Source organism: Lynx canadensis, chromosome C1, assembly GCF_007474595.2.
Source record: "Lynx canadensis isolate LIC74 chromosome C1, mLynCan4.pri.v2, whole genome shotgun sequence".
NCBI classification, from domain to species: Eukaryota; Metazoa; Chordata; class Mammalia; order Carnivora; family Felidae; genus Lynx; species Lynx canadensis.
Genome location: NC_044310.1, coordinates 158,511,183 through 158,538,100, shown reverse-complemented (window position 1 = coordinate 158,538,100; position 26,918 = coordinate 158,511,183). Strand labels below are relative to the sequence as shown.

Below are 26,918 nucleotides of genomic sequence, written 5' to 3'. Positions count from 1 at the left end.
AAGAGCTCTAATGGGTAAAGTAGACAGTATGGAAAATCGGAGGGGCAATGAAAGAGATTGGAATTCTAAGAGACGGAATTCTAAAGAGATGGAAATTCTACAAAAGCACCAAAAAGAAATGCTAGAGATCAAAAACTCTAACAGAAATGAATACCTTTGATGGGCTTATTAGTAGACTGGACACAGGTGAAGAAAGAATCTCTGAGCTAGAGAAGATCTTAATAGACCCCTGAAACACTGAAAAGCAAAGAGAACAAAGACTGGGGAAAAAATGCAGAACAAAATATTCAAGGGGGCTCCTGGGTGGCTCAATCCGTTGAGTGTCCAACTCTTGATTTCAACTCAGGTCGTGGGATCGAGCCCTGCATGGGGCTCTCCCTGAATGTGAAGCCTACTTGGGATTCTCTCACTCTCTCTGCCTCTCCCTCTGCCCCCCACCCCACTTGTGTGCTCTCACTCTCCTTCTCTCTCTCAATTTAAAAAAGATGTTTAAGCAGGGTGCCTGCGTGGCTCAGTCAGTTGAACAACAGACTTTGTTTGGCTCAGGTCATGATCTCACAGTTCGTGAGTTTGAGCCTCGCATTGGCTCTGTGCTGACAGCTCAGAGCCTGGAGCCTACTTTGGATTTTGTGTCTCTGTCTCTCTGCTACCCGCCCCCCACCCCCACCCTGCTCATGCTCTGTCTCTGTCTCTCTCTCTCTCAAAAGCAAATAAACATTTAAAAAAATTTTTAAATCTCCAAGAAATGTAGGAGAACTACAAAATGGGAATACAAGAAGGTGAAGAGAGAGAGAGAGAAAGGAACAGAAGAAATATTTGAATCAATAATGACTGAGAATTTTTCCAAATTAGTGTCAGACACCAAACCATAGATCCAGTAAGCTTAAGAACAGCACGCAGGATAACTAACAACAACTAACCTAGGCACATCATCTTCAAACTACAGAAAATCAAAGATAAAGAAAAAACCCAGGGTGGGGGTGGGGGGGGGAACACCTAAAGAGGAACAAAGATAAGAATTACATCTGACTTCTCCTCAGAAACCATTCAAGGCAAGAAGCGAGTGAAATGAAATATTTAAATTTGAAAGAAAAATCCCCACTGGCTTAGAATTCTGTACCATGTGAAATTATTCTTCAAAAGTGAAGGAAGATAAAGACATTCTCAAACAGAAATGGAGAGAATTTGCTGTCCAAAAGAACTGCCTTGCAAGAAATGTTGAAAGAAGTGCTGTAGAGAGAAGGAGAATCATATAGGTCAGAAACCTGGATCTACAAGAGCACTGTGGCATAGCAATTTGTAAATGTGTATGTGCCTAACAACAGAGTATCAAATTATGTGAGATAAAACTGATAGAACTTCAAGGAAAAACAGATGAATCTACGATCACAGTTAGAGGCTTCACCACCCCTCTCTCAGAAGCTGACAGATCCAGCAGGCAAATAATCAGTAAGAACACAGCTGAACTGCACAGCACCAATCAACCAGACAATATAATCAACATATACAGTCTACGTCATCCAACAACACCAGAATATGCATTTTTCACAAGCTCCCGTGTAATATTCACCAAGATAGAGACATTGTGGGCCATAAAACACAGAAACACCTTAACAAATTTAAAAGAACAGAAAGCAGACAATGTTTGCTCTTAGGCCACAGGGAATTAGAAATCAGTAACACAAAGATAACTGGAAAATACCCAAATAATTAAACAACAAACTTCTTTTTTTTTTAATTTGAGAGAAGAGAAAAAGGGGGGGGGCAAAGGGAGAGAAAGAGACAGAGAGAGAAGAAGAAGAAGAAGAAGAAGAAGAAGAAGAAGAAGAAGAGGAGGAGGAGGAGGAGGAGAGGAGAGAATCTTAAGCAGGCTCTGTGCTGAGCACAGAGCCTGGAGTGGGGCTCCATCCCATGACACTGGGATCATGACCTGAGCCAAAATCAAGAGTTAGACACTCAACTGACTGAGCCACCCAGGCGCCTAAATAGCACATTTCTAAATCACACACAGATCAAAAAAATCTGAAGAGAAATTTTAAAATATTTTGAACTAAATGAAAATAAAAACGCACCTTATCAAAATTTGTTAGATGCAGTGAAAGTAGTGCTTTAGAGGGAAATTTATAGTGTTGGATGAATCTATTAGAAAAGAAGAAAGATCTAAAATTAAAAATCTAAGTTTCCATCTTGAGAAACTGGAAAAAGAAGAGCAAATTAAACCCAAAGTAAGCAGAAGAAAGGTCTATGTTTTAACTAGTTTCCTTCTATTCCTTCTAGCACCAGTCCTCCAAATGCCTACCTTCTCTCATATCTTTTCTTCCCTTTCCCCTTCATCAAGGTCCATACTCCTCAATAATATCAGTGATCAGGGGCGCCTGGGTGGCTCAGTCAGTTAACCATCCAACTCTTGGTTTTGGCTCAGGTCATGACCTCATGGTTCATGGATTCGAGACCCACATCAGGCTCCACACTAACAGACCAGAGCCTGCTTGGGATTCTCTTTCTCTCTCTCTCTCTCTCTCTGTACAAATAAAATAAACTTAAAAAATATAATATCAGGGACCCTGGGTGTCTGAGTCAGGTAAGCCTCTGACTTCGGCTCAGGTCACAATCTCATAGCTTATGGGCCCGAGCCCCTCATCGGGCTCTGTGCTGACAGCTCAGAGCCTGGAGCCTGCTTCAGATTCTGTGTCTCCCTCTCACTTCTGCTCCTCCCTCACTTGTGCTCCTTCTCTCTCTCAAAAATAAACATTAAAATTTTTTAAAAATAATAATATCAATGTCTCCAATCCTAGGAAGATTTTTTAGTTTTTTTTCACTATATGACATTTATAATTTTCTTTTTATTGTACTAGCCAATTGTGGCTTATACTATAATTGCAGTGCTAATTACTTTTTAAAAAATTTTTTTAAATGTTTATTTTTGAAGGAGAGAGAGAGAGCGCTAGCACGGGAGGGGCAGAGAGAGAGTGGGACACAGAACCCAAAGCAGACTCCAGGCACCGAGCTGTCAGCACAGAGCCCGCTGCGGGGCTTGAACCCACAAACGGTGAGATCATGACCTGAGCTGAAGTCAGATGCTTAAGTGACTGAGCCACCCAGGTGCCCCTTTTTTTGTTTTGTTTTGTTTTTTTGAGAGAGAGAGAGAGAGAGAGAGAGATTGAGGGCACAAGTGATCAAGGGGCAGAGAGAGAGAGAGAGAGAGAGAGAAGCAGGGCTCCCCTGAAGCAGGGCTCATTTTTACCTGATGTGTGGCTTGTGCTCACCCAAAGTGGGGCTTGTGCTCACTCACCTGAAGTGGGCCTCGAGTTCACCTGATGTGGGACTCGAACTCACAAACTGTGAGATCATGTCCTGAGCTGAAGTCAGATGCTTAATGACTGAGTCACGCAGGCGCCCGATCATTCATTTGCTTGTTAAATCATCTTAGGGCAATCATTACAGGTACTGTTTTAGTTTTTTATTGTAAAGATGTGCAAGATTATATGCTTCCGGGTCTTTGGATAGAAAAATACAAGAATATAGAGCCTACATAAACATGTGGATAGTGAGTTAAAAAAAAAAAAAAAAAAAAGCCCATCCAGTCATTATTAAACCTCTTGACTGATGAAGCTGTATACTATAAACCTATATATATGTGTGAACATATGCAATTATATCTTATTTATAGTATATCTTTCTATCCTTTCCAAAATAGTAAAATATATATAATGGTGGCAACAGAGTGTTATTGGAATTGCAAGCCAACCAGATCAAAAAGCAAGTAGAACTGAAACCAAGGTGAAAAGCACAACCTTCACACAATTAAAGGGGTATTGAGAAAGGCCCCAAATTTGTTGTCAGTCAACAGGTCAAAATCAAAGATATCACAGAGAGATTGACTATACAGAATCATCTGCCTTTTCTTTTTAATTTTTTTAATGTTTATTTATTTATTTTGAGGGAGAGAGAGAGAGCACGAGCAAGCAAATATGAACAGGGGAGGGGCAGAGAGAGAACGAGAGAGAGAATCTTAAGCAGGCTCCATGCTGTCAGTGTAGAGCCCTACAAGGGGCTCAATCTCACGAACCATGAGATCATGACCTATGCCACTATCAAGAATCAGAGGCTTAACCAACTGAGCCACCCAGTCGCCTCTCACCTACCTTTTTAAAAAAAAAAGCTTTTAGGGGCACCTGGGTGGCTCAGTCCATTAAGCGTCCAACTTTGGCTCTTGTCATGACCTCACCATTCATGGGTTTGAGCCCTGCACTGGGCTCTGTGCTGACAGCTCAGAGCCCGGGGCCTGCTTTGGATTCTGTGTCTCCCTCTCTCTGCTCCTCCCCCACTTGCACTCTGTCTCTCTCTCAAAAATAAATAAACATTAAAGAAATTTAAAAACAAAACTTTTTATTTTGAAATCATTACAGATTTACAGGAAACTGTAGAGATAATACAGAGACAACCCCATTTCCTTCCCCCAATGTTTACATCTTATAACCCCATAGTCTGATATCAAAACTAAGACTCTAATATTGGTAAAATATGGGTGTGGTTCTTTCATCTTATCATGTGTGAATATGTATAAACACTACTGCAATCAAATACAGAACCATCCCATCCCATCCCATCAAAATCTCCCTCCTGCGGGGCACCAGGGTGGCTCAGTTGGTTGAGCGTCTGACTTTGGCTCAGGTCGTGATCTCACAGTCCATGAGTTCGAGCCCCTCGTCGGGCTCTGTGCTGACAGCTCAGAGCCTGGAGCCTGTTTCAGATTCTGTGTCTCCCTTGCTCTGACCCTCCCCCATTCATGCTCTGTCTCTCTCTGTCTCAAAAATAAATAAAACGTTAAAAAAAATTTTTTTTTTACATTCTCCCTCTTGCTACCCTTTATAGTTCAGTTTGCTTGTAAGGAAGGTAACAATAAGAAAGAGAATGAATTACGAGCCCAGTCTGGGAGCACATTCATGGAGGTGGATGTGGAAGCAGTAAATGGAAGAAGACTATCAAGGAACTGTCACTAAGCCAGACTTTCTATTGCGTTAGGGATTCTTGGTTGGGGACCTGCAACCATTGCTCATGGCTCCTCTGAGAAGACGAAACTCTTAAGTAGAAAGAGAGTAACATTGCTTCTGCTACACTGCCCCCAGATTGTCAGCTTAACCTTCATCTCCTGCCCTGCATCTCCCCAGCCTGGCCGATTCACTCACTCTCTGACTTCTTATTCACCAAGAGCTGCACCGAATCCTCAAATCCCTCAGTCAGTGACGTTGTCCTGCCTAATCTAACAACCCCAGGTAACCATACCCCACATGTACTGAGCCACCCAGGCACCCTTCCTCAGTAACTTTTAATAACCTCACTTTCCTCACCTCCGGTATCCAACAGACTGGGCTTTTGAGCACCTTTTCGTGGTCCCCTAGTTTTTCCTCCATTTCTCTCCGACCCTGATTATTTCTCATGTGCACCATTAAAATAATAATTTCATTCTCCTTCACAGTGATGCAGGGCTCTTTCCCTCAAAACTCAGCATGGAGAACATCACTTCCCTGCTCAAACTCCTGTGATGGCTCGTTGTCTATGAAGGTAAACTTTTGGCGTTTAAAGGCATCCATTCCCTGGATACAGTGTGTGCTCTATAGCCAATCACCCCTTTCTTCTGCTGCTCCTTCACTATCTTTTTTTACCTGTTTAATGAAATTCTATGCATCCATAAAGGCCACTTTCAACGCCATCTTCTCTGTTAAGCTTCTTTGACCTCCTAGATGGAATTAATCCTCCATGGCATTCCTGTTACTTCATTCTTTTTTTAAAAAAGATTTTATTTTATTTTTAAATGTTTATTTATTTTGAGGGAGAGAGAGAGAGAATCCCAAGCAGCCCCAATGTGGGGCTCTATCCCACAAACTGTGAGATCATGACCTGAGCCAAAATCAAGAGTTGGACGCTTAACCGACTGAGACACCCAGGCGCCTTCATTCTAACAATTATTTAAGTCTGCCTAGAAATATGGTTCATGAACATTTACAGCATTGCAGTTGCCTCAGTCATTTTCGATACAGCAGAATACTAAAGACAGATCATGGCTTTTATATTTAAAGTAGGGTTTAAATCCCAATTCCTTTGCTGACTATGTGACATTGCACCAATTAACCTCTGTGAGCCTCATTTCTTCATCAGTAAAATGGGGAAATAGTATCTGTCCAATAAGGTTCCTGTAAGAATTAAACAGGATAACGTGGATAAAATGCCAAGCACAATATCTTCTTACTCATAGTAGGAACTAAAAATATTAGCTCAATTCTCCACTTTGTATCATACCTACTACCTAAGGCAAGGCTTTAGGAACAGCAGGCTGTTTAAAAATGTTTCTTGGATAAAAAGTTGATAATATTGAGATTGTATTAAAAGAGTCTAAGGAATTATAGCTAAATTCACAAAATAGCTGAAAACTGAGAAGAGATCGGGAGGCAAATATTTTTTAATGTTTTATTTTTGACGAGAGAGAGAGAAAGAAAGACAGAAGGACAGAAAGAAAGAAAGAAAGAAAGAAAGAAAGAAAGAAAGAAAGAAAGAAAGAGCATGAGCAGGGGAGAGGCAGAGAGAGGGAGACAGAGAATCCAAAGTGGGCTCCATGCTGACAGCAGAGATTCCGGCATGGGGCCTGAACTCACAAACCTCGAGATCATGACTTGAGCTGAAGTTGGACACTTAAGTGACTGAGCCACCCAGGCGCCCCAGGAAAACAACATTTTTAAAGAGAGAGAAAAGGGAAGGATGAGCTTTAGGAAATAGACCAATAAACAGGGATTCCTGGGGTCAGGGGCCAGAAGGGCAGTGTGTGTGTGTGTGTGTGTGTGTGTGTGTGTGTGTGTGTTTAACTTCTTAATGAATACCAATAGTAATAATATAATCAACTTCACCTTTGAGGCATCTATTCAAATTGTGCCCATATTCTCAAATGTTCTCTCATCTTTCTATCTTATCAGAAATGCCGGGCAATGGACATTTCACTCAATTCTCTGTATTTATCTGTTTCAGATTATTTGCAACAAGAACAAGTACTTTTACAAATGTTTTTCTCAATCACAAGAGTAATTAGTTGACAGGCTTACCCTTCCTTGTCCACCAATTCAGGGTCTTAATCTGATGTGCTGACTCTGTCGCACCCTGTAGGTGGAATTGGTAAGACGACTTATGGGATAGGTGAGGTATGGGAAGGGCACTTCAATATTAGGGTAAATTGAAAAAATCCCCTAACCTACCAGACTAAATAAGAGTGAGTTTACAAAACAGGTATGGGAAATGCCTGATGACATATATGAGAGGAGACCCACCTGCTAGCTACCATGCAGCATTTGTCTTATTTTCCTCTATAAAACCAAATTGATATCCTGAAGCATCAAAGAGAAGAAAAGACATAGAAGAACCAAGAGAATAATTTCCCTAACAGATTTGAAAGAGCCTGTTTATATCATCCTTTAGAGAAATAAAATTATGCATGACAAATTTTATCAGTAGCAGAGTTACTGCACAGTAATAATAACATAGATGAGAACCATAGGTTCTTATTTTATAAATAATTGTGGAAAATTACAGAGAAGCAATTTTTTTGAAGAAACTCTTCAAATAAACAAGAACATTTAGGAGAAATTGCTTGCGTATAATGTCCATTCCAGGCAAGCAACCAATCTGTGTATATCTGGGTCTCCAAGGTGATGGAATTATCTGTACATGATCATTCATCATGGATATCCCCTTTGGAAAAATTAAAGTGAAGAGTATTGATCTGAAGAAATGTAAAGGTCATTGAAAAAAAAAATAAGCTTAAAACAACCCAAATGTTATATAAGGAAAGAAAACCCTGAGGATAAAGTTACATAATTATGATTCTTTTAAAGAATCCAGATGATACAACTAGTTTGGAAACTTAGAAAATGTACTAGCAAATGGATAGCAAAAGAAATATAATCTATTTTTTGAAGGCAACAAACTAGAGTATCTGAGTCAATATATGGGTCAATATAAACAACTAACATTGAAATAAAATATTTGACCTCAGATAGAAATTCTCAAACATTTTAGGCCAAAAGCATTTAGTTTTATTTCATCCAAATTTTCTCATTGACCTTTATTACTTGCTTATGTATATTTTACTTACCATAGTTATAATCCTTTCAGGTAAATATTTTACTTAACTTTGACATCTTCTGCTTTACATCTAAAGTCGGTAATCTCTGGGGGTTTTATTTTAATGATTACTTCTCTTTAGAACACTCAAATAACAGAAATATAAAGTGATTTTGTAAACATTTTAAGAATTAATATTTATTTTTTAAAAACCTGTTACAGAGGAAAATGCTAACTTTAGTTAAAATGTCTACATAGAAAAACATAAAATGTGAATATCTAAGTGACTATAATAAACACTTCCATTTGGAAAATAGAAAAATTAAAGAAATACAACAGTTATTGATTGACAGCAATTCTGAAATGTGCCTGGCAAGATATTTGAAGGCCCTTTATCTGATAGGTGTGTATTTCTTGATTAGGTCCAGATTCTACTTCTTGGGAGGATCTCCCTTGTGCATTTCTCTTTGTGGCCTATGGCTCCACGCTCTGGGAAGATGTTCCTTTTCCATTATACTACTTGTCTCCTTGGGAGCCGCACAGCTCTCTGACAGCCTACTTTTTTTTTCAATATATGCTTACCAAGTCATTTCAAGTTCTGAAGAGTCACAGACTTCTAATATCCTGATTCATAGTTTCTTTACTATAACTCTCTTGAAAATATAGTAAGACTTTTTTTTTCTATTGGTGTTCAGTCAGTTCCATGTTTCAAAAGCTCTAACAACAGCTCTTTTCTAGACATTCTTCTTAAATTTTCTCTGTATCATTGCTTTCTAGCTTCCAGGACTCTCTTTCCAGTTATTTGCAGGTAAATTAAGCTTATCAGACCTCAGTGTGAGAGCCACAATTTTAGTCTCTTTTCCACAACCATTTTGTCCAACTGAAGGGATATACTGCACGCCACACCCTTAGTTTGATCTTTACTCTGAAACAAGTACTTTCACAAAGTCTTTTCAGAGGTTTTAACAATGTCATCAAGACCGTAATCTCATTTCATCTTTGCCAGAAGGCTGAGTTTAATGTTACTCAAAGCTTGTTCAGTTTTATCTTTTAGTAATTGTGGTTGAGAGAAGTTGCGCTTTCCAACTCTTCAACTCCCCAAATTTCTAGACTGTGTCGTTGTTTATTCCTGCTACAAAATGGTCAGTTCTTCTCTGAGTTCATCTTCTCTTGTAATACCTTGTGTAATGCAGCCAACAGCGGGCAACACATTCTGTTTTCCAACCCTCTCATTAGGTATCTTATCATCTTATAAATTATTGCAGACAACAGCTTAACCAATATTTTGTCCTTAGATAACATAGATCTCCCTTTCATCCTTCAATATCAGCTTTCTTGCTATCTACCTTCAACTCTTAAACCATTGACATATATTTTATTTTTTTGTTACAAAAAATCCCATTCCTCATAGCAATTTCTCTTTCAGTAAGGATAATCCAGGTTATATTGCAATAACAAGCAACTAAAAGAATCTCATCATATGAAAACATTAGGCTTATTTTAGTTCATGTTTGTTTTGCTTATCCAGCACAGAGTTGGCTTGTTTTCAAACTGGGACCCAGTAGCACTCTGGGACAGAGTAGCCACCACCCAGAGCATCTCCAGTTGCCGTGACAGTGGGATAAACAACAGGATGAATCATTCACTGGCTTTTAAAGATTATAAAGGAAGCACACATCACTTCTAATCACATTACATTGGCCAAAGCAAATTATATGGCTATAGTTCAAGGGGGTAGGAATTACAATCCTAACTAACATGAACCTGAAAGTAAACTAGAAAATACTAGGTGGACAGCATTAATGACTCCAATATATTTATTATTTTGCTTTTCACATTTAGGGGTAGCATCTATCTGGTACAGATTTTGGTATGGTGTGATGGGATCCAATGTAGATACCAATATCATTTATTGAAAAGCCCATTCTCTCCCCCACTGTTATGCAGTGCTACTTTTGTTATAAATCAAGTGTTCATATATGCACAACTCTGTTTCTGGGCTCTGTACTCTGTTCCTTTTGTTTATTTATCTATCCTTACCCCAACTGCACATTATCTTTTTTTGAGAGAGAGAAAGCACACATGCATAAGCTGGGGAGGGGCAAAGGGAGAAGAAGAAAGAGAATCTTAAAGATTTAAAAAAATTTTTTTTATTTATTTTGAGAGAAGGGGGTGCAGAGAGGAGAGGGAGAGAATCCCAAGCAGGCTCTGCACTGTCAGCAGAGCAGCAGCCTTACGTGGGGTTTGAACTCACAACTTTAAGATCATGACCTGAGCCAAAATCAAGAGTTGGATGCTTAACCAACTGAGCCACCCAGGTGCCCCTCAATTACATATTGTCTTAATTCCTTATTGAACTACTGTTAAGTCTTGATAACAAATAGAACAAGTCTTGTCCAGAACCTTGTTCTTCTGTAAGAATATCTTGGCTTAACTTGGACCTCTCAATTTCCATATAAAATTTAGAATCAGCATATCTTTGAGTTTTGATTGCCTGGCAATGTAAGGAAAAAGAACATCTTGGAGTGCCTGGGTGGCTCAGTTTGTTGAACCTCTGACTTTGTCTCAGGTCATGATCTCCCGGTTCGTGAGTTCAAGCCCCACATCGGGCTCACTGCTGTCAGTGCCGAGCCTGCTTTGAATCCTCTGTCCCCTTCTCTCTCTGCCCCTCCCCTGCTTGTGCTGTCTTTCTCAAAAATAAATAAAACATTAAAAAATATAACATCTTAATGAGTCTAATTTATAACATGTAAGTCTGTTCAGATTTTTCTTATTATCTTTGATTTTTCACATTAATATAATTTTATCTAAAGAAGTCTTGCAAATCTCTTATTAGATTACCTTATAGGTATTTGATACTTGTATGCTTTTGTAGATAGTATGTTCTAAAATTTTATTTTTTGGTAAATAGAAATAATTGATTTTTGTATGTTGATTTTATTTCTAGTAACTATCTAAACTCTAACTGGAATAATTTATCTGTAGATTCTTTTGGATTTTCTGTGTACACAATCACATCATTGTTGAATACTGACTTTATTTTTTCCTCTTCAATCATTATTAGGATATTAGTACAATCTTGAACTAAGTAGTAGTTCAGGACATCTGATCTTGTTGCCAATCTCAAAGGGAAACATTTCAATGTTTCACCATAAATATGATCTTTGCAGGTTTTTCTTGGTATGTAACCTTTATCAGATTAAGGAAACTATCTTCTATTCCTAATTTATTAATAATTTTAACTGTGAATGCATGTTACATTTTTGTCACATGATTTTTTTTTTGTATCTACTGATGTTAACATTTTCTCCTTTATATGTTAATGTGGCCGATTACATTGATTGGTATTTTAATGTTAAACAATCCTCCCATTATTTGACAGATAAACTCAACTTGGTCATAATTTGTTATGGAAAATTTCAAACCATGTAAAAGTTGAGAGAATAACATAAAAATTCCCATGTACCCATCCTTCAGCCTCAATAATTACTAGTACATAAGCAACTTTCTTTCATCTCTATTCCCATATTCCCATTTCCCACCTTCACCTCAGATTATTTTAAGGCAAACCCTAGACATTATGTCATTATTATCATATATACATCAGTGTATATCTCTAGAACTCTTTTTCAAAATATAGCCATAGTTTTTTCAGATGGGTCTCTTGTAAACATCATATGTTGGTTTTCTATTTAATCTGGGCTCACACCTTTTTCTTAACCAGGAATTCAGACTATTTCCACTTAATGTAATTTCTGTAAGTATGGATTCAAATGACTACCTTCTTATGTAATTATATTTCTCTCTACTGACTACATTTCTTTTTCACTCCTTTCATATGTTATTTTTGATTGTTTTTTATTATTCCACTCTCTACTCCCACATTATTTTGGAAGTTTTACCCTCTTTGTATTCTATATTAAAGATTTTAAAAATTACCCTAGAAATTTACTTTCCAAGGTATAATGTTAATCTTATTTCTTTTACCAGAAAGTATTGAGTATGTCCCTATATCAGGTGAAATAAAAAGCCACAGGGGTAAGATGATTAAGCAGTCTGTTCCTTGAGGAACTTTAGTCTAAGCCAGGCCCTTTATTTTTCTTTTAAAGAATCTCTAGGTTTCCCAAGTTTAGACTACTACTTTTTTTCATTATGTAAACACCATATGTTTATAAAAAGAACTAAATATTTTATAAGCTTATTGTAGAGATTGTCAACAGTCTATGACATCTTTTTCACATATTAGTTTTTTGGTTTCAGATTGCTATTTCAGAGAATCCAGCTGCTCTGGATCTTGACAAGTATCTTTCTACACATTATATCTATCCTCATAACAACCTTACAGTGAAGCATTATCATCCAATCAGGAATGTGATTTCAGTGAGATTAATTTTCCCAGGATCACATGGCTAGCGAGTGGTAGGCTGGATTTGAATCTAGATCTGCTTGTCTCTAATGCTTATACTTTTTTCCACCATATTACATGGCAGGATTTATCAAAATGAGGGCTAGAGAAATTGTAGTGTGTATTAATACTTTAAGAGTACATGATTGTCACTTGATTTTATCGAGATGTAATTCACATACCATAAAATTCATTTTCTTAAAGCGTATTGTTCAGTGGTTTTTATTATATTCACAAAGCTGTACAACCATCACCATGATCTAATTCCAGAATATTGTTATCTCCCCCAAAAGAAACCCTTTTTGTATTAGCAGTCATTCCCTAATTCCTCCTCCCCCAGGACCTTGGCAATCTTTAATCTACTGTCTGTCCCTATGGATTTGCGTATCCTGGATATCCTAGCTTTTTTCTGTAGTCTTTGTGTCTGGCTTCTTTCACTTAGCATGTTTTCAAGCTTCATCCATGTTATAACATGGATTAATGCTCCACTCCTTTTGGGGTTGAAAAGCATTCTATTGTATGGATATACTACCTTTTGTTTATCCATTCACTGGTTTATTGTGGAGAATGTTGCTGTAAACATTTGTGTGCAAGTTTTTGTAGGACCATGTATTTTTTGTTCTCTTAGGTATATACCTAGGAGTGTAATTGCTGGGTCGTGTGGTAACTCTACGTTCAATTTTTTGAGGAACTGTCAAATACAGCAACATTATTTTACATTCCCATCAGCAAAGCATGAGAGTTCCAATCTCTCCACAGTGTCAGCACTTGTTATTGTCCATCCTTTTGACTACAGCCATCCTAGTGGGCATGAAATAGTATCATACTGTGGCTTTGATGTGTATTTCCCTAATGGCTAATGACATTGAGCATCTTCTTATGTGCTTATATGCCGTTTGTGTATCTTCTTTGGAAAAAGTTTATTCAAATCCTTTGTCCATTTTTTTAATTGGGTTGTCTTTTGGTCATTGTAGTTCTTTGTATATTCTGCATATTAAGCATTATCTATATATGATTAACAAATATTTTTCTCCCATTCTGTGGGTTTCCACTTTCTTGATAGTGTTCTTTGATAAAGAAGTTTTTAATATGGATAGAGCCCAATTTATCTTTTTTTTTTTTTTTGGAGGGGCTTTTTTTTTTTAAGTTTGTGCTTTAGGTGTCATATCTAAGAAACTATTGCCTAATCCAAGGTCACAAAGACTTATAACTGTTTTCTTCTAATATGACCTTTACCCTTTTCTGAGACCATGTAAGAAATTTGAAACATTTCATTTATCCCTGCAGCTTATATTCTATCATTGTCAAACACTCACATACATACATATTGAAATCCCATATAATGCATTATCATATTTTGTGCAACATGTTCATTTAGTTATACTCACATATTTACCACAAATTTTGTTATTTCTTACTGAAATTTAATCTTCCACCAGGGTTATTTTCTCTTTGTCTGAAAACTTTTTTTTTGGGGGGGGGGGTTTCCCTTCTTTCCTTCCTTGAGGATCTGTTGCTATTAAATTCTTTCAATTTTTATTTTAATGTCTTTATTTTGCCTTCATTCTTGAAGAATATTTGTTGTATAGAGAATCTTTGAGTCCTTTTCTTTCAACACTTTGAAGATATTTTTCTACTGTCTACTTGTTTCCAATGTACTATTCAGAAATCAGAAATCTGGAGAGTAGTTCATTCTTTTTCTAGTGAGAGGCTGTTAATATTTCTCTCTTCCCTTTTTTATTTTTTGGCAGTTTCACTATGATGTGTCTAGGTATGGGTTCCTTTCTATTAATTCTACTTGGGTTCTACTGCCTTCTTGAATTTATGGCTCAATGCCTTTCATCACTTGCAGAAAATCCTGTCATCTCTTTCAGTATTGTCTCTGACACATTCTGTCTCTCCTATCTTTCTGGAACTTCAAGTATGTTTGACATTTTCATGATGTCCTCTAGGACTTTTACCTCTCTTACCTATTTTCCATCTTTTAGACTCTTCTGACCTATAATCCAGTCTACCAAGTCTTTCCTTAGCTGTGTCTCAAATGATTACACAGCTCCCTTGAGTTTTTTTCAGTACCAGAATTTCTAATTGGCTCTTTTTCTAATTAAAAAAAAAAAATCACAATTTTAATATCTAGAATCCCAGTGGCCTGTTACTATTCTTTTTCTATTGATTCTGGTTTATGTGTATCATCTCATCATGTTCCTTTACTTTATTTGAAATATTTCTAGAAATAACTTTAGAATTTGGATGGTATCTTCCAGAGAGGAAGTTCTTTCTTTCTGCTAGTCACTGGAAAGCATTAGCAGTCTATAACCAAGACTTTTTCTAGAGCTGGAATTGCTACCTTCACTCCATCAGTTCTTCTGCCGAAGTTTTCCCAACTTGCGGTTGGATGAAGCCAATCTTTTAGTAATTTGCTCAGAAACACTCACATTTGAGTGCTTATAATGGTTTCTCTACAGTGTTGGTACTTGAAAGGACAGCCTGACCTTAAAGAAAATGATTGGGTGACTTTCTTTCTTGGGGTTTTTGAAAGTTCTGCCTTGCCTGTTGCCTTGCTTTACATGTTGCATGTGAAGCCTGACACAGCATACTTACCTTGTCCTTCTCAGGTATTTTCTCTTTTTGTGTCTGTAGGGCCTGAGAACTTCTATCTGTATAGTCTACTAGTGTTATTCTAGGGTGTGTCTTGGATTTGATTAAGGGTCAATTTTTCTGGTACTCTGTGGGCTCTTTCAATATGAACTTGAGTCTTCTTTTGAGGAAAGTTCTCTTAGTCTATGTCTTTCTAAAAACTTTACATTTTGAACAAATTTTAGACTTCCAGAAGTTACATGAATAGTGGGGATTTCCTATATATTCCTGTTTCCTCTAATGTTAACTCATATAACTATAGAAAAATTATGAAAATCAGAACTTAGTATTAACTTACTATTAACTAAACTCCAGATCCAATTTGAATTTCACCAGTTTTCTCGTTAATGTGTTTTTAGTGTCAAGATCTTGTCCAAGATCCCACATATTACAGTTAGTTATTCCTTCTTTGCCCCTTATAGTGTGTAACAATTCTTCAGTCTTTCCTTGTCTTTTACCTTGACACTTTGAAGAGTACTGCTAAGTTATTTTTTAGAATGTCCTTTAGTTCGGTTTGTCTGATGCTTTCACGTGATTAAAGTTATGTACTTTTTGCAATTTTATTACAGAAATAATATATATTTCTCAGTAAATCATATTAAGGGGTTCATCAAGTCAATAAGCTTTATTCCTGGTGATAGTAACTTTAATTACTGCATTAAAGTGGAGTCCACCATTCTCTACTATAAAGTTACTATCTTACCCTCTGTGGTTAATAAACATCTTGGGAGGCCTACTTTGAGACTGCACACATACTGTTGCTTCTTCAACTTCTGTCCACTCATTTGGCTTTTAAAGTTTTCTTCAGTAAGATGGGCCCCTAATAATCTCCACCTCCTGATACTTAAACACCCTTACATAAATCCCTCCCACATTGTACCAGAGTTGGTATATGTGGCAGAAGTGATCATATGCCACTTCCAAGATTAGGTTGTAAGACACTGAGGCTTTCATCTTGGGCTTTTTTATGTTCTCAGTCTCTCCTTCTCCTTCTTTTGGATCACTTGTTCTAGAGAAAGTCGGCTGCTGTGCTGTTATCAGCCATGGGGAGAGTTCCACATGTCAAGAAACTTAAGTCTCTAGTCAACAGCCACAGGAGTGAGTCTGGAAGCAGATCCTCCAGCCCCGGCCAAGCTGCCCTGGCTGATGCCTTAATCTTATAAGGGACTCTGAGGCAGAAACACCCAGCTAAGCTGCTCTTGGATTCCTAAACCGCAGAATCTATGAAGTAATGAATATTGTTTCACTGCATTAATTTTATGGTAATTTGTTATACAGCAATTGATAACTAATGTAGTCTGAATAATTTAATCTGAACTTAAGAGAAGCCAGAAATGTCTATGTTTTTTAATCATATTAGCTATTGTTTCTATTGTCCAAATGAGAAACCCAAGTGTGGGAGGCATTGAATTCGCGATCTAAAAGTCATTCACAACCCCTTTTTTCCTCCCTGTATTCCTCTAGCATAGAGGCTCAAAAGCTAAAACACTTACCTTCCCAGATTTCTTTGCATTTAATAGTAGCCATCTGATAGTTACTAATGAGATGTTATGTAAAAGTGTGCTGGGAAAGGGCTTCTCTTGCTGAACACTGGACAAAGCCTTAGGAAGAAGCCTTTGACCTTTTTTCCTGTCCAGAAAACAAAGTTAGCAGCCATCTTGGTTTTGTTTTTACAGCAGCCTGGAGACTGACAGCTGTTTTGTAGCCATGAGGATGAAAGCTGTAATCTAACAATGCAGAAAAGGAAAAAGGTAGGGGTCTAGATCCATAATTATTTCTTTGTGCAGCTTCCCCTTACTGGTGTGCCTATTTTGACTTCCTTTTCCTTGAAACTAGTAAACCCCTTACTTCTTCAAGCCATTGTTTTAGTCAGGTTTTTTGTTTAAAAACAGGGCACATTCCTAACTAATATAATGAGGTGCAGTGAGGTCATTCAAACCCAGGTCTGCTGACTTCAAGCCCTAGATTCAGATGGTAAACCATCCCATCTGAATACAACAAAAACTAACTGAAAGTAGGTTTTGATGCAGACATGGTCAGATGTCCTGCAGACAGGAGTATGACCTGGCCATTCTAGGGAGAGTCAGAAAATTGCGTTCTTCTCCTCTACTTCATTGTCACTTTTCTACTTTTTCACCTCCAGAAGCTATACTTTGGCTTCTACCTCTATCACTTCACCAGAACTAATCTTGGCAAACTGTGGCTGGCACCCTGTTTTTATAAGTGAAGTTTTGTTGGAACACAGCTATGCCCATTCACTTATGCATGTCAATGGGTGCTGTTTGCATTGCAATGGCAGAATTGAATAGTTGAGACAGAAACCATCTGGCCCTTTATACAAAATGTTTGCTGACCTCTGCTCTAAGCTAAGGCCATAGTGCTCTTTTTTAATATCACAATCTGCTCTAAAGTCTTACAATGACATCTTTTTTTTTTTTTCTTTTTTTGGTCTCGGCTTAAACATCACTTCCTCCATGTGGTCTCCTGTGAACTCCCCAAGATACACGAGTCCACTGGTTCCCACAGCCTTCTGCCTAATGTGCTAATAACATCTATTTACTTGTAATTACATACTTAGTATTGTTTTCCACTAGATAGTAAGCAAACACCCCTTCTGCCTTGTTCAGTGTGGTATCCCCAGCATTTAGCTCAGTATCTGGCACAAAGTAGCCACTTAATAAATATCCCTTGCTCTCCCTTACTTTACTGAATTCTGTCAAGTCTCTTCTGATACTATCCACTTCTGTGTCTACCACAGCTCACCTAGCTGAGCCAACCATCATGTCTTCGCTCTTTGAATGGGTATCTAACAGGTCTTCCCACTCTGGATCTCTCTCCACAGTGCAGCCAGATTGATTTTTCTAAGACACAAATCTGATTATGTCACTCTACTGTCTGAAGCCCAAAAATGGCTTCCCATGCTCTCTGAAAAAAGTCTAAATCTCTTAGAAGGCTTATAAAAACAGTTTGTAATTTAGATTTTATTCATCTCTCAAAAGTACCTATGTTCGAGTCACAATGATTCCCTTTCAGGTCTGTAAGTACAAGTTCTCTTTCAACCTTGGATCTTTGCCAATGGCATCCCCTTCAACTGACTGAAACACTACTCCCTACACCTCCACTTTCACCCAGGTATCTCCTACACAGTATTTGGGATCATCACAGACATCTGTATCCCCTGGAAGCCTCTTCATACTCCCAAGTCTGGTTTAGAGGTCCCTATAATAGTCCTTATACTCCACTTTCCTCCCTGCCAGCCTCCCCACCCCCAACACACAGCATTTGTAGCATTAATCACACAGAAAGCTATATGAGAAAAGGGGTTATCTGGCTTCTTTTCCATTGTATTTCCAGTATTCATCACTGCCTGTCACATAAGAGGAGCTCAATAAATATTTACTGAATGGATTCAAATGTTTCAACAGTAATTTGTCCTGATTCCAAATGAAAACTTTGAAAACTTGCATTAAATCTGCTCATTAAATCTTATCATGAATTCCAATCCTATACCCCTCAATTTACTTAGCATGGGCCCCACACTCATTCCAACCAGCACTCCTAATTCTCTTACCATCTGATCCTGCACCCACCTAATTCCCAGTCTAACTTCTACCTTTAAGGTCCTGGACTGATCTCAGGAGCTCTATAAAGTCATAGAACCTTTCTAATTGGGTCCATTAAAATGTTATGGCCTCTAACCCTATTGGGCTCTCAATATGACTTCCGTGGTGCTTCTCCTTATTTCTAGCCTATTCTCTCCTAGCACATGTATGAATCACTTACCACTTAATCAAGCCTCCAGATACACTAGGCCTGCTCACTGTCAACAGATGATCCTGCTCCTCTGTCACAACTTAAGAGGGAATCAGATATGAATCCTCTTAGTTTGCTCCAGACTTTCTTCCCTTTCCCTTTGTCTCTTTTCCTTCCTCTTAACCTGAAGCCTTTATCTGTGCTCTTGACCCTACTTCTCTGGCTTGCTTTTGGGCTCTGCCACATCAAGCTTGGCATTGCCACATTTTACATGGTAACTCTACATAAGGTCCCATTATGCCTTTTCATTGTGTTGCCTCAGCTGGAGTCACATTCACTCCACTGCTACTTGATTATGGCACAGCAGAATGGTGGATAATAGCTCTTCTGTATTTCATATGCCTCATTATCAAGGGAGCTTGAAGGGTCACAACTTAAGAAGTGATCCTGTTGCCATCCTTCTGCCCACTCCAGCTCATCCAGCCAGATCATAAAGGAAAAGAACGATGTGCTATAAATGGGACTGAGACAGTCACAAGTCTTCTGCTCTCCCACCAACCATCACATGTCATACATAACCCCCAGTAAATGCCCAGTAAATGTATCTCATCTTGGTGATTTGATTCTAGAGCTTAAAACCCTGTTGTGTTTTGTTTTGTTGTTGTTCAACATGCCCTTAAAGATAAGCCAACAACAGGAACTTGAGAGTCAGCCATTACAATTCTGGAGATGGGATAGACTCTTGTGTTGTATATCCTCTTATGCTGCTGTCACCTCTAAGTCTTCAAGTGTTTTCAAATCAGCATCTTTTCCAAGTCACAGAAATCAAATCAGTAAATACCCAAATACATAAAACAGAAAAAAAGATGTGTGAATACAAATGGATTCCTAGTTGATAACTGCCTGGTAAACTGCAGGGTGGGAGGGGTAGGAGTGAACACCGTCAATTCCAGCACAACCACGGATCACTCAAAATAAACACTCTCATAAAGCACTTCAGATTTCTGAAGTGTAGCTGGAATTTTCAGAAAGCAGCAAGGACCACACAGTGTTCCTCAGATCTGCATATCCACTTCCTTCTCTCCTACTTCCAAAAACACACACACTTATACCAAGAGCTTTGTATTCATTTTAAGACAAGGACAGAAGAAACAGGAACTACCTATGTAAACAAAAGGTATTAAGGCAAAGCAAACCCTTTATATTTAACCCTACCTTAAAGCAACTATTAGTTATGTTATGCTTTGATCTTTTCCACTATGCTCACTTATATATATTATTGTCAATACCTTTGAAAAAAAGAAAAAAACATGTAAGAATTAAACATTTTAAGGACCTTTCACAAACCAAATGACAGTAGGTTTTTATTAACATATCTTACAATGTTGATTATTCCTAGTTTTGTAATCTCTGCTTAATTATAAAGATTGATTTAGCCTCTACAGTAATGTACTGTATTTAAATGATCATTCATACAAGATATCACACCAGTACATTTTTTTTTTTTTTTTGAATAATATACACACATCACTCTAGCTTGGACCTGTTATTTTTAAAAGTGGGTTTATAAATGGGACTTATAAAAGTTATGGGGGAAAAAATTAAAGTTCTAGTTTAGCAGCATGCATGTATGTAATTCAAGTACAATTTTCAACCAAGTGCTTTTTAAAAATTTACTGGTGACTAATTCACCAATATCAAAATAAACACTATCAAATACCCAAATTTTAATGTTAAGGCTAATATTTTCACTTCACATCCATATGCACAACCATAAAACATTCCATTTTAAATATGTAGTAATCAAAGTCGGAATACATTATACCATGTATATATAGCATCAGAGTTTCAAACTGTAGAATTATTCAAGTTCATGAATCCTGTAACAGTATTTACTAGAGATTTAAATTAGCATTTTGCTCTTCAACCACACTTACAAATGGTCTGGTATTCATAATGACCGATGCAAAAAATATGACAGGCTGAACTTATGATACAGTATTTAAAAAAGTAGCAATGTGTTGGAAAGGACAACTATTTAGTTAAACAGAATCAGTCTCATCTTTCAGAAAGTTATCTTAATATTTTGGAAATGTATATAAAAATAGCAAGCTATTTCCATGTATTTTATTGTAGAGCTATAGGTCATTTTTTGACATTTTGAACACATTTGAACATGTACTGTTCTGCTCTATTTTAATGCAAGACCATCATTTAATGTCCATTTTCACATTCTGTAATGTCATGTCATTTGATAATTTTTAGAACATAGATCTGAATTTATTTTTGTATTTTATCATTAGATGCTTTTTAGTTTTTTACATGTAAAAATGTAATTTTATATAACAAGCCATGGAAGTTCGAAGTACCAGGAACTGCTTGATAGCACTATATATTAAATAGTCATCAAATTACTAAATAATTTGGAAGAAAAATCTTGTTAGCAATATATAACATGCTTTTCTGTAATCTTCCTTCTCTATTTATAGAGTGGGTTTTAGCTCAATCATTCCCATTCTTACTGATTAAAACCCCGACAAACATAAATTGCTTTTCGCAGCAGCTTCTAAGAAGAATGCAGATGCGGCTCATTCATGAGGGTCATCACCACTGAGCCTCTTCTTTTCCTTTTGGGAAACCAAGCAGAAATAGCAGTGATTACGCTGCACAAATACAATATAGATGAACCTCTCGAGATGATAGGGAAGTTCCAAAACTAAGCTTCATTTGTGGGTAAGTCTGAGCGTTTCCAATTCAATCATTTAAACGAAAACCTGGGTTGGTAATAAAAGGGGGGCATGCACAAAATCAAAATCTGCCATGTGTATGCTCTTAAAACTTTCGATTTTACACCAAAATCTATTTGTTAATACCTCAAGTAATTCATCCAACTGAAATGGCAAATTTTGATTTTTAACGACTCCCTCCCCCAACCACACATATGTCCCCCAAAATGTACTGTATTATATTAACAGCAGCTATCTACTTATTTTACAACTATTTCAATTATTTACCTGGGGAGAATATTTATGAAATTCCTGAGAATGAATTAAGTTTTCAGCAAAGCCTTAAACTTTTAACAGATTCCTCACAATAAGAAAAAATTTTAAAGTCCTACTATTAGACCAACTTTTACTATACAGTATTTCACATAAATCATGTTTTACATTTTTTTTTTCTAGTTACATACAGCAAAAATCTCAAATCAACACAAGAATGGCAGAGGGAAAAGATGCACTGTGTTTAGCAGATGCAAATTAAAACACACAGATATAAAGAAGCAGTAAAACTTTAAATAAATCACACCCACTCTAAGTATCAATGAATAGCTGATATGCATTGCTGGGAGAATCATTTTTAAATGATTTTGTCAACAAGTTGTGCTTATTATTAATTGTGGACTTAAAAAAAAAAAGGACCATTAAAGAATGATTTAACTTATTTGTTATGTTCTCCAGATACTTAAAAAAAAGTTTATTATACCATTAATGTCATTACCAAGCACCTAATTTTGGAAAGGCTTCATAATATATGTTTTCTTTTTCTCTCTCAGCAAAAGCGTTAATCCCCAAAACTAAGGTAAAGCTTATTGTTGATAAATTCTTAATGAAAATGATATAATGCAATGCTGAGGTGGTGAATCACAGCCCATTGTAATGTGGACCCCATCTTTTATTGATGTGATCAAAAGTATGAGAAATCCACTGCTGCTCAAGAACTTTGTATCTTTCTTTACAAATGTAGAGAGGCTTGCCTCGCCTAGAATAAAAAGGGAAAAAAAGGCATTAAAAGTAATACAATACAGTGAAGATTTCACACACATTATTAAAAAATAGATTCTTTATGGTAAAAATCTCATATAGTAATCTGGTTTATTTCCTATTTCCTGAGCATATGGACGTGGAAAGTATCTCAAAAACTAGAAATAGCTCTAAAGTAATGACTGTCAGAATTTCTTGATAGAAAACATATTTGTTATTACAATTACAAAGCCAGGAATGGTACATTGTTCTTACTGATCAAACCTCAATAAAACATTTAAATATATTCATGTGCATCTAACCTAAGATCCCGATCTTCTTCTCCGTGAGCATCCAAATACACAGAACCCCACAGGCAGAAGCGGTGGCCTCGAATGATGATAATCACTGATGCATTGATTAAAAGGAAAATCCCTGTTCCAGCACCACAGTTCTGAGAATGCTAAAAAATTAAAAATATATTAATGATCTTCATGATCAAATGGACCTTATAAGAAAATAAAGAATGCCTTAAACTTCTAAATAATACTGAAATATTTCTTAATTTTTTAAAAAGTTCACTGATCCATTTTGAGAGAGAGAGAGAGAGAGAGAGAGCGAGCATACAGGGGAGGGGCAGAGAGAAAGGGAGAGAGAATCCCAAGCAGGTTCTGCACTGTCAGCACAGAAGCCTGAGGCAGGGCTCACGAATGGTGACATCATGACCTGAACTGAAGTCCGATGCATAATCTACTAAGCCACCAGGTGCCCCTACTTAAATTTTTAATAAGATTTCATCTAAGTTAAACTTATAATTTCATTCTTAACACTTGATTAATAATACATTAGGAGGAATTTGGGTAAGGATTATATGGGAAAGCAATTAAGAGCCAACTTAAATCTAACTCTGAGGCTAGCATCCACAACAGCAGGCAGGACTGTTGTTTCATTGTCCATCACTTAAGAGCATGAGCCATTAAAGGGCAATGGGAGTAGGGAGAGGAACTGGAATTGTACTTAAGAAAAGTATTACTCACTTGAATTTTTTTAACCTTTCTACCAGATTAAAAAGAACAAACAAAGGAACAAAAATGAAATCCTTGCGTACTGTGCATTTAATACAAAGAGTAGTTAAATATGAAGAGTTGGCTTCACCACATATACATTTCCATGTGACAGATTTTAGTTTTCATAAATTGTATATTATTTATTATTACTTACCAATACACATTCACAGTAACTCTGTTGCTTGCAGCAAAGTCCTTTCAGGCATACAAAAGTACCACAAACAAGGCAAACAGCAGGATCTTTAGGAACTTTGGTGCAGACACTACAGGTCTTTCTGTGGTAGTACTGAAAAATGGTGTTATAATTCTCAGGCAACTGGAGCAAGTGTGGTAATTTCCATCTTGACTCTTGGATAAGCAAGGCCTAAAATATCCAAAAATACTCATTAGTCCTTTGTATTTAAGTCACTAACAAAAAAATTTTTTTTTCAAAATACTGTACTTATTTTTTAAAGGCTTGTTTTGTTTTTTGTTTCAAGTTTTTACTTAAATTCTGATTAGTTAATATATAGGGTAATATTGGTTTCAGGAGAATTTAATGATTCATCACTTACATATAAAATACAGTGATCATCACAACAAGTGCCCTTCTTAATACCCATCACCCATTTAGCCCGTCCCCCACCCACTTCTCTCCATCAAGCCTCAGTTTGTTCTCTATAGTTAAGGGTCTCTCATTGTTTGCTTCCCTCTCTGTCTCTCTTCTTTTTCCTCTTCCCCTATGTTCATCTGTTTTGTTTCTCAATTTCCACATATGAGTGAAATCATATGGTATTTTTCTTTCTGACTTAAAGGCTTTTTTTTTTTTTATTAAAGAAAAAGCCTCTGTATGCATGTGGTATATCTTCTTTGTTAAAACTCTTCTCATTTTCATTTTACAAATGACTAAAACAGTGCTTCAACAATTACCAATCTCTACTTTCATATGTAGTTTCCAATTACAAAATGATGTCAGTTTTTAGATTAAGCACATTGAAACCTGTTAATACAAGAAAAATATTCAACATAACTGAGAAAGCATGGAAAATATATCTAGATGTACTTGTTTTTATTTTTTTTAATTTTTTTTTTTTTAACGTTTATTTATTTTTGAGACAGAGAGAGACAAAGCATGAACGGGGGAGGGTCAGAGAGAGGGAGACACAGAATCTGAAACAGGCTCCAGGCTCTGAGCTGTCAGCACAGAGCCCAAAGAGGGGCTCGAACTCACGGACCGCGAGATCATGACCTGGGCCGAAGTCGGCCGCTTAACCGACTGAGCCACCCAGGCGCCCCGAGGTACTTGTTTTTAAATAGGCTTAATGCAACATTTTAAAAAGTTAAACATTTTTATTTTTTTATTTTATTTTTTTTTATTTTTATTTTTTAACATTTATTTATTTTTGGGACAGAGAGAGACAGAGCATGAATGGGCGAGGGGCAGAGAGAGAGGGAGACACAGAATCGGAAACAGGCTCCAGGCTCTGAGCCATCAGCCCAGAGCCCGACGCGGGGCTCGAACTCACGGACCGCGAGATCGTGACCTGGCTGAAGTCGGACGCTTAACCGACTGCGCCACCCAGGCGCCCCAAAAGTTAAACATTTTTAAAACCCAAGTTTTGATCTTTCTCAGATAAACAATTTATTGGCTTTTTTTTTTTTAAGGTAAGGTCATAGTTGTAACTTATTATTTCTACCTCGATACTGTATAATCTAGAATCTCCTTCTTAGAAGATGTAAAATCTACTCACACCACAAGCTGTTAAGGCCTTTTGTATCCATAAGTGCTGGGGCTTACAACTCTTTTCAAAAATTTTCTGCTCTAAGTACGAAAAAACCTGCCAAATTAAATTTCCCTGCATACTATACTTTATTCGTTATTTGCAGTTGTACAAAAATACTGGTAATAGCACTAATTTTTTTCTAGATGCCTCTCCATTAACACTTAAAATAGATAAAATGTCGTACGAATCTATTATCTCAAGAAACTGTATAGAAGGCAGGCAATTCATATGGTGATCACTTCACATTACCTACAGCCATAATCCATCTAAATCAAAGCAGTACTTAAGCAGCCAGCTTGGCACTTACCAATAAGTTCATGGATAAAGTAGCCATGGAGGCAAGAATAAGGACAACATATGGGCTTACAATATGCTACTTGCCTGTATTCAGTGTCCAATCCCACACTGCAAAGATTGCATATTTTGTAATGGGTTGATTATATTACACTCTTCCATCAGTGGAAGGAATAGCCATTTGTCCTCACTGAACTTGATACTTATCTAGATTAGGTTGTAAATTACCCAGTAGCTCACACCACATGGTCTTAAAGAATTCTCTTCAAACAGAGATATAAGGCCAATAGGTAGATGTCTATGGAATTAACTGATTCTAACATATATTCAAAAATCTGAAAAAACTGCTGATCTTTAAATGATGAACTTACTTTGCTGATCAGTTTTTAGATGGCACCAGCTGGAAGAAAATAACTATCAAATGGAGGATACACTCCTACAGAATGAGGTATACAGCCTAAACCAGCAACCAGTATATATGGGTGATCATTTTCTCACAGATGAAATGCACCAATCTGGAAACCAGGGAGTACAAAGTGGTTTTGGCGTCTCTCATGATTACACCTAAGAATTCAGTTTTTTATTTCTGTTTCCCTGCTATTCTGAATTCCTGTGTGATTTTAGGACCATCCTAAGGAAGCTGTGTACTATCCTCCATCAGAGGATATAATAATATTTCTACCAAATTAGAAACTAAATGTCATCTGGCCATTTTAGGTTCCCCACATTACTAGAAGAAAGGAATGGCTTAAAGCATTATCTGGAGGGACTGACCTTGACTATCAGGAGGAACTGAAATATTGCTATACAATTAGCAGCAGTATGTTTCGAAGTTAGAGATCTTCCACCACCACCCCCCCCCCACCTGCCATGTCCCAAAACTGTTGCAATCAAACTGTCTGCCTATAACCAAAGAATCTTAGCTGGTATAAAAAAATTAGAAGTAGTAATTCAGGCTATCTTTCAAGGGTAGTTTTGTTAGACTATTCAGTTCCAATCACTGTTTATCTTGTTCAAACTTAAAATTCCAGGTAAAGAAAATCTGGTTGATCTGGGTCAGGGTAAGGATTAGAGACAGAACAGAATGGAATAGGAACAAGCACAGGGATGCAGGTCAGATATAAGTACATTCAAATAACTGGTAAAAATT

General features: G+C 37.1%; 1 protein-coding gene across 4 annotated transcripts in view; it reads right to left on the bottom strand.

The window, feature by feature from the left end:
- Positions 1 to 20,237: 20,237 nt before the first annotated feature.
- Positions 20,238 to 26,918, bottom strand: part of UBR3 (ubiquitin protein ligase E3 component n-recognin 3) — a 240,156-nt gene continuing 233,475 nt past the window's right edge. For all 4 annotated transcript variants that reach the window (XM_030327918.1, XM_030327919.1, XM_030327920.1 and 1 more), the window contains 3 exons: positions 23,866 to 24,075; positions 22,968 to 23,107; positions 20,238 to 22,663 (listed from right to left, as the gene is read on the bottom strand). In XM_030327918.1, the coding sequence (XP_030183778.1) occupies positions 22,546 to 22,663; positions 22,968 to 23,107; positions 23,866 to 24,075 (468 nt within the window). In that variant the 3' untranslated portion in view covers positions 20,238 to 22,545. The remainder of the gene's footprint in view (positions 22,664 to 22,967; positions 23,108 to 23,865; positions 24,076 to 26,918) is intronic.